This window comes from Carassius auratus, chromosome 31 (genome assembly GCF_003368295.1).
Source record: "Carassius auratus strain Wakin chromosome 31, ASM336829v1, whole genome shotgun sequence".
Taxonomy (NCBI): Eukaryota; Metazoa; Chordata; class Actinopteri; order Cypriniformes; family Cyprinidae; genus Carassius; species Carassius auratus.
This window is the reverse complement of record NC_039273.1, coordinates 3,697,900-3,711,029: the sequence shown is the minus strand read 5'-3', so window position 1 is coordinate 3,711,029 and position 13,130 is coordinate 3,697,900. Positions and strand designations below refer to the sequence as shown.

The following is a 13,130-nucleotide window of genomic DNA, read 5'->3' as shown; positions in this document are numbered from 1 at the left end:
CAGTATGCAGATTCTCTGAATGGAAACCCATGACTTTGACATTATTAGGGCAGCAGTGGTTCAGTGGTTCATGTAGGTTATCTACAAACTGGAAGGTTGGTGGTTCAATCCCCTGCTCTACCTGACCAAATGTAGGTACCTTGAGCAGGACACCTAACCCAAGCTGCTCCCGACGAGCTGGATGGCGTCTTGCATGGCTGACACCACCACCGTTGGTGAGTGAATGGGTGAATGTGAGGCAACTTGTAAAGCACTTTGGATGGCCATGGGTCTGTTGAAAGTGCTATATAAATGCAGTCCATTTACCGTTTTATTAGCATCATGCTTACCTGGTAGGAGTTGGGCCAAAAGGTGCTGATGGCGAGTTCGGCCTTCACCCAGCCTTCAGTGACGGGTGCTGAGGCATTCCAGATGGGATTCCCCTGTGGTCCACCATCCACTTTTATGTAGACATTAAGGGTTCCGGGGCTCGTCCCATCCCGGCTAGACAGGGAGTAGTGGAAGTCTATGCAGTGGGTGTCGTTCTCTTTTAGCGTGGGCAGGAGCAGGTGGGCCTTCTGACCTGATGCACGACCCGAAGCATTCACCATCATGAAGGAACCTAGAAGAGGAAAACATCCCTTACAATAGGTCAAACAATCACCTGGAATCTTAACTTCACTTTATGAGAAAGAAATCGAAGTAATACAACATACAGAAATGTATATAGTAAATAATGAATAGAATAGAATAGAATAGAATAGAATAGAATAGAATTCCGTTTATCACTTTCGCTCACACAACATTACGGTACTCATCAGCTATCATTCCTTTCAGTGATGTCCTTCTTGACAAATAAAACACACACACACAAACACACACACTATATATGTATGTATACATGACCAATTAGGGTAAAAATTTAGAATAGGGAACACTTATTCACTATAAAAGAGATAGTTTGATCCTGCCAGTTATCTCTTAAATGGACCATTGACACTATCTACATTCTCAATTAGGAGATGTCAATGGTTCACTTGAGAGATAGGTGGTAGTAATGCACTTATAAGTCTGGATCCACTGTAAAGCAAGAAGAGGACCATACATCAGGTGCCTGCTGTTGAGAAGAACACGCTCAGGCCATAGTGTTTAATTTGGTTTTGTTTGTGTATGTTTTTAAACTCCCAAAGCCATCCACTTACATTATAAGACTGCAATGGTTTGAGTTCAAAATCTTGGTTTGTGTTCTACTGAAGAAACAAAATCACTTACATCTTAGATGCCCTGGCGGTAAGCAGATAAACATAACATTTTATGTGAATTATCCCTTTAAGTATGACTTTTCCCTCAATACATTCCTAATTTGCTGCCTATTAATAGTAAGTAAGTTAGTTGTTAAGGTTAGGTATTGGGTAGGATTGGGGATGTAGAACATGGTCATGCAGAATAAGGCATTAATATGTGCTTAATTACTACTAATAAATGGCTAATATTCTAGTACCGCTAATATGCATGCTAATAAGCAACTAGTTAAAAGACCCTAAAATAAAGTGTTTCCCAAATTGGTTAAATATAATATGTTGAAATGATTTATATTAAATTTATATAAAAAAGAATGCATTTTCCAATTAAAAAAAAAATAATACAAAAATAATATATGTTCAAGAAGGGAATATTTGCACACAGCAATATGTGCTATTGACTGTATGGAGGTAACAAATCAGATGATTATGGAGAGATTTATAGACAAGCAGTAACATTTTTAAATCAATCTTATATTTGACTGGCAGCTAATGCAATTAAATCAAAACTGGTGTGATAGACTCATGTTAGCACAAAGAAGCTGAGCCGCTGCATTCTGAACCCAATGCAGACAAGTAACACATGACTGAGGAACACTGATATACAATGAGTTGCAGTAATCCAATAAAAACATGCATAACCATTTCAAACTTCTTTAGAGACAAAAATGGCTTTACCTTCATCAGACGGTGAACAGAAAATGAATAAATAGGTAATGAACAGAATGTTTTGATGTTCTTAATGTTTGGTATCTTATACTCTTTTCCCACACTGAAGGCTACATTTTCATCTTGCACATCATGTTAATGGCCTTTAGTGTCTTTGTAAGCAGAATTCATCACATAACTGAGTAACTGAGTAACTGCCTGCTATAAAACCACACTGAAACTGTAAGTGCTGAGGCAATATTTATGAAATGATTCTGCGGACAGCTTTACATCCATTTTACTCCAATTTTATGAGACAATATGCAGTCTTACAGCCTTATGAGTAGTTTTGTACAAGTCACTACCAACAATGGAACTGCATTAGAAAGAAGAAAGAGGGCTTCAGAGAATACAAAAATCATGATTTACTTAAAAAATAAATAAAGTGACAATCATTTGCCACCTTGAGGGGAAACCATTTACTTACACTAAAGACCCAAAGGTGGATTTTATTTTATTTGATTTTTTTGATAAATTACAGTAATTCATTCTTAGTTCTTTAAAAATGTTCACAAAACAGTTCTTCGCATTCATGTCAGGTAAAAGGTTTTAGCCTTAACAAAGGTGAAGCCTGGTTATCAGTCAAAACTATTCAATCGGGATTTAAAAGCAATTATAGCACTGGCCTGTTCTTGATTTGGTGTCTGTGAGACCTTAGAATTATTTGACAGGCTGTGTGTATATACAGGTCCTTTCACTAGGGACTATTCTGAGCTGTGACATGCAAAAAAAAGGGAGTATATCTACTATAATATATGTTGCTTGCAAAAATGTTATTTCATCTGAACATCTAAATTGCCACCAATGCAGAACCAGCCTTTTTGGATCTGGATGGTGTACTTATGTCAAGCTATGTGAATATGTAAAGGGCTAAGTTAAAACATCACATACATGGGTCAAAATCAGTCCCAATTTTTCCCGACACCTTTCTGCCTGGTAGTGCTAAATCACCATGCATAATTTGCCAGATAGGCAGAGGAAGCCATTGCCATAACACCCCATTCATCACCAGTATTATCTAAGACATGACCACAAGACCCGAGCAGAACCTTGAGCCCTGGGATGAGGCCAATCAATTCTGCACACTGATCCAATCTAGCGAAGGCCCCCTAAACAGCGTACATTGGTAGTGAACTCGCCTGATTGCATTTCATATTCAACCCTCTCAGCCCACGTGCATTTTCCATCAGGTATTCTGAGCAGACATCTATATATTCCCCACCGTTGATGACTGCCAATATATATGGTCGGGCAAAATGAAGCCTTTGAACCGAGAGGTAATTTAGACCAAACCTACAAGCAGGCAATCAGCCCTACTACCAGGGTCAATACGAGTGTCCTCAATCACACCATCGCTGGCTTCACTGTCTTAAGCTGAGCTAATGTGAAATCAGATGTAATGGTTCTATGATAAATAATTCAACACATTTTATTCCAGGTGGACTGCTGGATGCACAAAACACTCTTGACAAATCAGCCTGCATGAGTATGACAACACTACAAACATGACTGTGACTGGCACAATCTTGCGGTGGGACTTTGCACAAGAATTTTAAATGGAAATGAACGTTTACATAATGAAGAATGCAATGCTGCACCAGCTCTTGCTGGAGAACAGATTATTAAAAACACGTAGCCTCCAAACTGCTTCATTGATATTACCTGAGTTCAATTACCTCCTGGAGTCCCAATGCATTGGATGCACTTACATTTCATGTATTAATGAGTTCTGGGATGAATCAAAATATTATTAAAAGTTGAATATTTGGAGAAATCCCTAAGAATGATATACAACTTGTTATGCGCATTCTCAAGGGCAACACTATTTGGATGATAATTATTTTTTTCCTGCAACTGTGGCTGCTGATAAACACAAATAAATGGCGATGAAGATTTCTCTCAATACTTACTGCAGAATGAAAAAGGCTTCTGGAGTAAAACGCAGCACTTGGCGCTCTCCTTTACTAAAATCGATAGCAATATGAGAGTTGTTCTCGGCTATCAGCAAGCGTGCCATCAACAAAACAGTCCTCACAGAATCACAGATACACTACTGGTGATTTAATGCTGTTCACATCAACCAATAACCAGTACATGGTTTTCGAGACTAACGTCAAGGCAGATCCATTACTGTTTTTCTAAGACAGCAGAACAGTCTGTAAAACATCTTCATAGGGGCAACATGAGGCAACCCGATAAGGTATCGCTTCAGTGCTGCTTGGTTGACAGCTGTCACCCCTGCGTTAATGTGAAGTGATGTTATGTGAATTCATTTATGTCTAAACGCCCTTGATTGGAAGATTTATCGGTTCAAACATCTGAGAAGCAGTTTTACAATTCAGTGCAATTTATATCAATCTTAGAGATGCCCAGCCCTTGTTCGGCGATTTCAACTCATTTTCTCAGAGAGTATTCTTTGGCATGTGGCTACAAAGTACGGAGAGGACTTGCCGGTGAAAGTCATTATTCCCTCTGAGTATTTCCACTGGGAGCTCTTTGCACTAAAAGTCACATTCCCCCCATCATAATATGATCCCCCACATGACAGATAGCAAAAATTCTTCTAGTTGTCACTTTAATATGCAATTATGGCAGGTCCCTGTACTTTGGGCCCTCTACTGCTCGGTCTGATAAAGTCACGGCATTCCTCATTTCTGCCTGGCAGTTTTATCCCATGAACACTAAAGCACTTATTTACCATTGAGCCAAGCAAGGGTGGTAATCCGCAATGTACCGTGGAAAGGCTAATGCGTTGAGAGAGAAAACACAGAGAGGAATAAAGAGGAAGTGAGGAAAAAGCTTCAATAGGTGTGGAAGCCAGATCCCTTTGAGCATCCGTTAAGATATTCATATATATATATATATATATATATATATATATATATATATATATATATATATATATATATATATATATATTAGGGGTGTAACGATACGCGTATTCGTATTGAACCGTTCGGTACGACGCTTTCGGTTCGGTACGCGGTACGCATTATGCATACCGAACGGTTCGTTGGACTAATTAATTATATTTGAAAAAAAAAAAGAGAAATATAATGATATGCGTTCAACAAGGTAGCCCAATAACCCAAACGACGTAACAGGCAACGCCCCTGACACTCCCGAAGAAGAAAAAAACACCAACTTATGTTTATGTTATGTTATGACTCAGTCAGGCGCTCGCTCACTCAGTACGCGCTGAAGGCTCGTTGCAAAATGGCCAATGCGTTTAACAGACTAGAAAAAGAAGATGACTCTCAAACATATTGTTTGAGATGCATGATTCCATCTATGAGCTGCTCGATCAGAGTGACATGAGAGCCCCTCCTTAGAACATTATTTGTAAATCCATGTTATGGTAAGTGTGCACGTGAAGTCTTTGCACACTTTCTGAAATCCACACTGTGGTAAGTTTGCACACTACACTAGTGCTCTGCATTCTTTCGAAAATCCTATATAGTGAGGGCTTCGCGCGGTTGCTTCATTGCTTTAAAAAAAAAAAACACCAGCGTGAATACTTGAAACATGTCAACTCATTTACGCCGACATCACCTTATTGTGTCAGTATCTGGGAAAAGACGAAAAAAAGGAGAAACATGCACGCAACAAACTATCCCTGCAGCATTTAGACACCAGTATTATAGCTTACAGGGAATCCAAAGTGCACCCAAACACCAGACCTGTTGGTTATTTTAGGATCTTATATTTCTGGTCTGTTAAATGCATTAGACATTTTGCAATGAGCCTTCAGCGCGTGCTGAGTGAGCGAGCGCCTTAGGGTCCGTTCACATATCGCTCCTAAAAACGTCTTTCTCCTCCTTTCCAAAGCGCTTGGGCAGAAGCGCTCATGAGGCGTCTGTCTTTGCTAAGCAACAATGACGTGCTCTCTCCATGAGACGCGGAAATTTCAGCGAAGGATAAATGGATTTGCAGCTCTAAAAATCGCTTGCAGTAGCTCTGCTACTAAATTTATTTCAAAATTGCAATCCATATACAACTATAATCAGCTGTTCCTTCATCTTGGCTGAGTTTTCAACGTTGTTATGGGAAAGGATGAAGCTGATTGGTTAGTTCTTGTCACATGACCCGCGGTGCGTTTGCGGCATTCTGAAAAGTTGAGATGTTTTTGCATTTTGCTGTATCTAAAACGTATCGAACCGAACCGAACCGAACCGTGACATCAGTGTATCGTATCGAACCGAACCGTGAACCCCTAATATATATATATATATATATATATATATATATATATATATATATAAACTACCAGTGTTCGAACTATACCGTGTCCTTTGGGGGAGCCCACCTCTTTTTTTTTTGGGGGGGGGGGGGGGGGGGGGGGTGGAGGTCGTGCACATGCGCATGCCTCAAATAAGGACTTACAACAGCTACAAGTGTATGCACTATTATACATTATCGACACGAGTGCCTCAAAAAAGGACATATAATGACTTACAAAGATACATAACAGCTACAATATGCCCTATTATACTTTATCGACACAAATTGATAGGTCAGGAAGACAGCCTTGAATGATGTTGCGGTCTCCTCCGTTAATTTAGAATTCACCTCAATTACTTTATTTGCCAGAATCGCCTTTTGCTTTGTCAATGCCACTTCAAGGGCCATCTTGTGTGCAATGCTGTCCCTGTATTTATATATAATTTTTCGCGACTGGTTCTGAGCATTAATCATTAATCCACTCCTCAGACAAGTGCGTGCCAGGTACCTTTTCAGACAGAAGAAGGTTTTTTGCGTCCTTACAAGTTGCAACGAGTGGAAAAAAATGTGGCCCCTTTAAGAGCTGCGCGCTCCCTGTAAAACGGTATATGCACTCTGTATGATAATGTATATAAGCGCGACTCGAATCCCCCATGTATGCAGGTAATCTCTGTTTGGAAATCATTTTGTTTTAATCTTGTTTGTTTTGTTTTGGTTACGCTGTGGACGGTGGAACATGGGACAGACAATTGCCCGAGTTCGATTGGAGAAATAAAACGAGTCGTTGTTAAATGTCAATCGCCTCCGTGAGTTTTGTCTGACCTAATTACTTTGTGAGCTATCCATATTTTTTCCCCCTCCTGACACAACGCGTTACAAAGTGATGCACCCCAAGCTTCCGTCCTTAACACACAGCCATGTATATTGGCTCTTCCAGTCTCTCCACTGCTGGCTGTTCCAGTTTAACGCGAGAGCGGACTCGGAGCAAGAGGGGTTAGGATCCCAGAGATTATTTTTCTTCAGCTTCAAGCGTTTTCACAGTGGGCTTGGCTTGAGGTTTACCAGTGCTTGCAGCAGGTGAATCAGTCGTGCGTTATCACTACACAATTTCTTAATAATACCAAAATTAATTGAACTACCTTGTTTTCTTTTTGCCCTAGCTATGATGCTATAACTGCATAATGGAAGGACTTTGCGCACGATAAATGGCCTCCAACGTTTATTTTTTTCTACGAACCTATGACATACTAACATGTGGAATTTGCAGCGCAGCACCCCCACACCTTGATGCTGTGACGTCTTTAATCTTTATTGAAGTTAATTAGGTTTTAATCGCCGTCATGCATGAATGAATAATATTTTTGCCATCATAATCACATTACAAAACTGAAATTGCACTTAAAAATATTCACATTGTCAGTATTTTTTGAGACCCCCCAAAATTTCAGATTTCTCGTTTTCAGGGGAGCCCATGTCTTATTAAGGGGAGCCGAGCTCCCCCTAGCTCCCCCGTAGTTCGCACTATGTAAACTACTCTCAAAAATCAAAAGAGTCAGTATGACTAATGCTTTTATACAGCAAGGATGCATTAAATTTATAAAAATTTACAGTGAAGACATTTATAATGTAACAAAAGATTTCAAATAAATCCCATTCTTTTAACTTTTTAATTCTTTAACTTTCTATTCATTGTACATTACTGAAAAAATGTATTACGTTTCAACAAAAAAAGTTTCAAAATTAATACGAAATATTTTTTAAGCATCAAATCAAAATTCTAAAATTAATTCTTGAAGGATCATTTGACACTTAAGACTGGAGTAAATATGCAGAAAATTCAGCTTTGCATCACAGGACGAATTACATTTAAAATATTTCAAAATAGAGAATAGTTTATATTGCAATAATATTTTAAAGCATTAATGTTTTACAGTTATTTGGATCAAATAAATAAAGCATTGGTGAGCATGGAAGACTTAAAAAAAACATTAAAAAAAAAAACACACCATCCCTTAAATTTTATAATGTATTTATGATTATAATCAATTAATAATTTTGTTTCTAAACTGACACCTTCCAACAGCTTTTGTCTCTCTTGAGCTCACTGTGAGGGGAATAATAGGAAAATACAGCTGAAAAGTCACATGATGGGACAAAATTGGCTTATTACCTAGTGAATGAGATAATTCCCATCTATCATGTTCACAACTGATCCACAAATGACCTGAGAGGGAAATGGACAGACTAATTACTATGTAAATAACTCAGCCACTCGGACATCACACTTTTAGTCACATTCGAATCTAAACAAAGCTGAAACGACTTGTGAAACAAAAAAGTACAGATTTTTTCAGTTTGGTAAATTTAAAGGTGTACCTCCTTGCCAGCAACATTAATGACATTTGCAACGCTTAGAGACGATTTGTTGACTATTATTAATAATATCCAAACAACACTTAGTAACTAAATTTCTAAAAGATAGAAAAGATATGCTTTATACTGTATTTTTGTAGTGATTATATATAGCATATAAAATAAATAAGTAACAGAAACTTTGACTTAAATTTGGTTAAATATATATTTTTTATCTTTAAGGGTAAACCCTAACACCCTTTTCTTTAACCAAAAAACTGTGTAAACATCAAAAGCATCTGAACCATAATTTTACATAAAACAAAGAAACAAATAGATAAATAAATAACACTTTGTTTCCTCATATCAGAAGTCCACTGTACAGCCCTGTTTCAGGAGAAATGGTGATGCGTCAGCTGCAATCATTTCGTTTGGAGCAGCTGCGAGCGAGAGAAGATGCACGCCTGATTCCCTCCTCCAAACGAAAGGCTGCAGATGGGCCATCCCTTCATAAACAAATACATATTCTTCAAAGGGGTCTCAAGAGTACAGTGGATCTGTCCTGTGCCCCATTTGACACATTTAAGCACAGTAAATTCCCCATATCCCTTTTCACTTCATGGAGGCTGTATATGTGAAAGTGAGTGTAAAAGGAAAAGAATGGATGATTTTTAAGGCAGAAAGACAGGATGGGAGACAGTTAGCTACTTCAGCCAGGCCCCATATGTTTGCTGCCCTGGATGTGTAATGGACCTTCAATATATGCCGCTATCTGTCTCCTCTCTGAAGCCCTGGTTATTACTTCTCACGCATGCACACCCATTTTCCATCTCAACCCGAGCAGAAACAGCTTTGCCCTGCTTGTCGCGCCAAATGATATGAGATTGGCGTAGAATCAACAAGACCCACCAGCTGTGTGCCGCAATTCGTCAGGGCCCTCTGAAATGGTGCCAGCCTTTACTTACAATGCACTTTTCCCATGAGCCCTTGGTGGGCCTTGTTGCAAACCCTCGAGCCTGTGATAATCTGATAAGTGGAAAATCAATAACTGAAGTGGGGACACCACCCTTGGCCACCTTAATGCAAATCAGTGAATCGGTTAATGTCAAATCCAATAAATACAACTTCATCTGTGGTTAAGGATTCCCGCTCACTCTCTGCTTCACTAGACTTCTATTTGCTGATTGGCTATAGAGGAACTGATGTTGATAGGAACTATTGAAATCAAGGGTAAATGCATATGTAAATAGGGAGCCCGCCAAGGTTTTTCTTTTTATTTATTTAATTAATTATTTATTTTAACAGAACAGACAGCAACTTGATATAACACAATGAGGATGTGTTTTGCATAGTGGCAAAGATAGATAGATAGATAGATAGATAGATAGATAGATAGATAGATAGATAGATAGATAGATAGATAGATAGATAGATAGATAGATAGATAGATAGATAGATAGATAGATAGATAGATAGATAGATAGATAGATTTAGATTTTAAGTATATCCATATATGTTCTGTGGCCACTGTGCATGCAGATTTCAAGAATGCTGGCCCAATTTATGTTTATTTCTGCATTTTTATGATCGCTGCTTTCCGAAACTGGACATCTTGACATTTTATTTAATGTTATGTGAAATTCTGAAATCTGCATTTCAGAATGAGTTTTAAAATAAAAAAGCATTCTTCTGCCTCTTATGCTATTTTTTTTATTTTTTATTATTCATTCTGAAACAAAGGTTGGCCTTTTATCAGTTCCTAGTAAAGTCTCCCTCAGAGGCCGAGTGGTTGAATTAGACTCCGGTTGTCTCAAATTGATTGTCGTCGGGCTATTTATTATTAGCATCTAAAAGGAAAGGACTGAAAACATTCAAAGGCGGTCAGATTGCCTGGGGAGATCATAGCTAGCCTAACAAGGGAGAGGAAGAAGAAATACAACAGGGAGAAAGATAAAGGAAGATGCAGAAGAGGCCAATAAAATACACATCTCTATGTCTGGAAAAGATTCATATTTTCTGCTAAACAGTCTGGATGACAGAATACGAAATAATGAATCTTAGTTAACAGACTGCAGCTATGTGTATGAAAGTGGAACCATCTAAAACAATAAAGGACCTGTCTAACAATTTAGCTATTTTGTCAGTATTTTCTAAAGCAAAGAAAGCCAATTAAAACTCAAGCTCCATTTACCCTCAAGTAACAAGTAAATGTAGCTCTAGGTGAACAGATTTGTGTCAAATTAAGAGTTGTGTTGGGACAGAAGACCTGCTTGCTCCAAACTCACAGTCACCCAGCCCACGTCCAGGTTCATGACAGGAACAGGTGGCCGAGAAGAGGGGCACGACAGCGGCGCCCTGCTGGCCGTGTGCGCCGAGGTGAACTTGATGCTTATTGCACCTTGTCACACAGCCATAAATCCAGTATCTCTTCTCTTTTTTGCTGAAACCAGTCTTTCTCGTACATGGACCAGGTGTCCTTAAGTTCCATGTGTGGTACAACAAAGCTGGAGCACCACAACAGGAAATCTATGTTAGGAGTGGTCGATTAAATATACAGAAAACTGCTAGAAATTGTGATCCTTGTAGAAAGTGACTTTTAGAACAATTGTCCAAAAACACCATTGAAATATTATAGTTTTAAACTTTCCAAGGTTCTCCCCTCTTAGTTATGGTAGTTAATGCTACAAAGCTTTCCTACTAGCACATTAACTAATCAAATTAAGTTAAAAATCTGAATCAGAAATCAGAGAGAGCTTTATTGCCAGGTGTGTTTACACATGCAAAGAATTTGTTTTGATGACAGAAGCTTCCACAGCACAAACAGAATGACAGTGCCGACTTCCCAAGCTTGTGCATCTTTAAACGCTTGAACAGCGCGGCTGCTTTGCCAACTACAATGTTCAACAAAACGTCTGAGTATTCAAAAACCACTAGAAGATTGTGTGGTGTGTACTCCAGAATGTTCAGCATTTCACCCCCAGTAAAACTTACTGTGTTTAAAAAACAACAGAAAGGAAAAACGTTAAAACAACAGGAGAGCCATCTTGATGCGACAGAATAATTATAATTACATAATTATTACACAAAATAATAACTGTTAAATGATATTTTATTGTATTTTTGTTCTACATTTTTACATCTAGTAATAATCGAGATTAAAATGAAATAAATGAATTCAACTTTAAAGGGGGGTGAAATGCTATTTCATTCATACTGAGTTTTTTACACTGTTAAAGAGTTGGATTCCCATGCTAAACATGGACAAAGTTTCAAAAATTAATTTGTACGTTTGAAGGAGTATTTCTGTTCCAAAAATACTCCTTCCGGTTTGTCCGGTTTGTTCGGAAAGTTTTTTTCGAGTATGGCTCTGTGTGACGTTAGATGGAGCGGAATTTCCTTATATGGGTCCTAAGGGCGCGTCTGCCGGAAGAGCGCGCGCTCCCGTATAGCAGAGCACTGAGAGCACAACAGACTTCACTGATCAGAGCGAGAGCGTCGTGAAATGTCACAAAAGAAGTGTATTTTTGGTTGCCAGGGCAAGACAACCCTGCACAGATTACCAAAAGAGAAACAGCATTAAGGGACCAGTGGATGGAGTTTATTTTTACAGAGCATCAATGGAGTTGTGCAAGTGTTTGTGTTTGTTTCCTGCATTTCGAAGATGCTTGTTTTACAAACAAGACCCAGTTTGACGACGGATTTGCGTATCGTTTATTTCTTAAGGATGATGCAATCCCAACTAAAAAGGGTCACGATTGTGTGTTGGAACCGCAGGCGGTGAGTAAAACTGCTTCAAATATCTCTGTCTTCTTGTTAGTGCGTCCGCCTCCCATGCCGAGACCTGGGTTTGAGCCCCGCTCGGAGCGAGTCGTTGCTGCTGCTGCTCTCGTTCAGTTTCAGCCTCGGGATCTGATTCTGGATCATAAAATAAACGGCTGAATCTGACTGTAAGCCATGGTTTGTTTTGGTTGGTTTTGTCCTCACGGTAAAGTCACAGCTTCCAAACGCTTTCAACGCAAAAGCCTACTGGGCGCTCGTGATTCTTTAGCTCCGCCCACACGTCACGCCTCCAGCCGGTCGTGTTTTTCCGGGAAAAATCGGTACAGACTATCTTTCTCTTATGAATATAATAAAACTAAAGACTTTTTGGAGTTATGAAGGATGCAGTACTACTCTATAGGTACTCAAGATTAACAGGATATTGAGTGAAAACGAGCATTTCCCCCCCCCCCCCCTTAACAAAAACTTTGAATGTTGTTCTTATTGAAAGCTTTAAAAATGTTTGAAAGGCCTTATAGAAAGAATGACGGAACAATAGAGCGGTAGATAGAATGATAGAAAGGTAGACTGAACTAAATATAAATGACAGACATACTAATGGACGGACAGACAGATAGATAGATAGATAATTCAGATTTTTTTCAGATTTTTAACTATGTCCAAAAGTGAAAAAAGAATTGTATGCTCCAATATACATTGTCATCAAGCAAAATTGTGATAGAAATGTTTGCTTGAATAATCCACTGCTAATCACTGCTCTACATATCTTGACTCCCACAGAGATACGTG

The 13,130-nt window shown here is 38.8% G+C and overlaps 1 protein-coding gene across 1 annotated transcript in view; it reads right to left on the bottom strand.

Moving 5' to 3' along the window:
* LOC113051164 (receptor-type tyrosine-protein phosphatase T-like) overlaps positions 1-13,130 on the bottom strand; it is a 123,881-nt gene that overhangs the window by 47,806 nt on the left and 62,945 nt on the right. Inside the window, exon 3 of the mRNA XM_026214756.1 lies at positions 330-601. Coding sequence (XP_026070541.1) covers positions 330-601 — 272 coding nt within the window. The remainder of the gene's footprint in view (positions 1-329; positions 602-13,130) is intronic.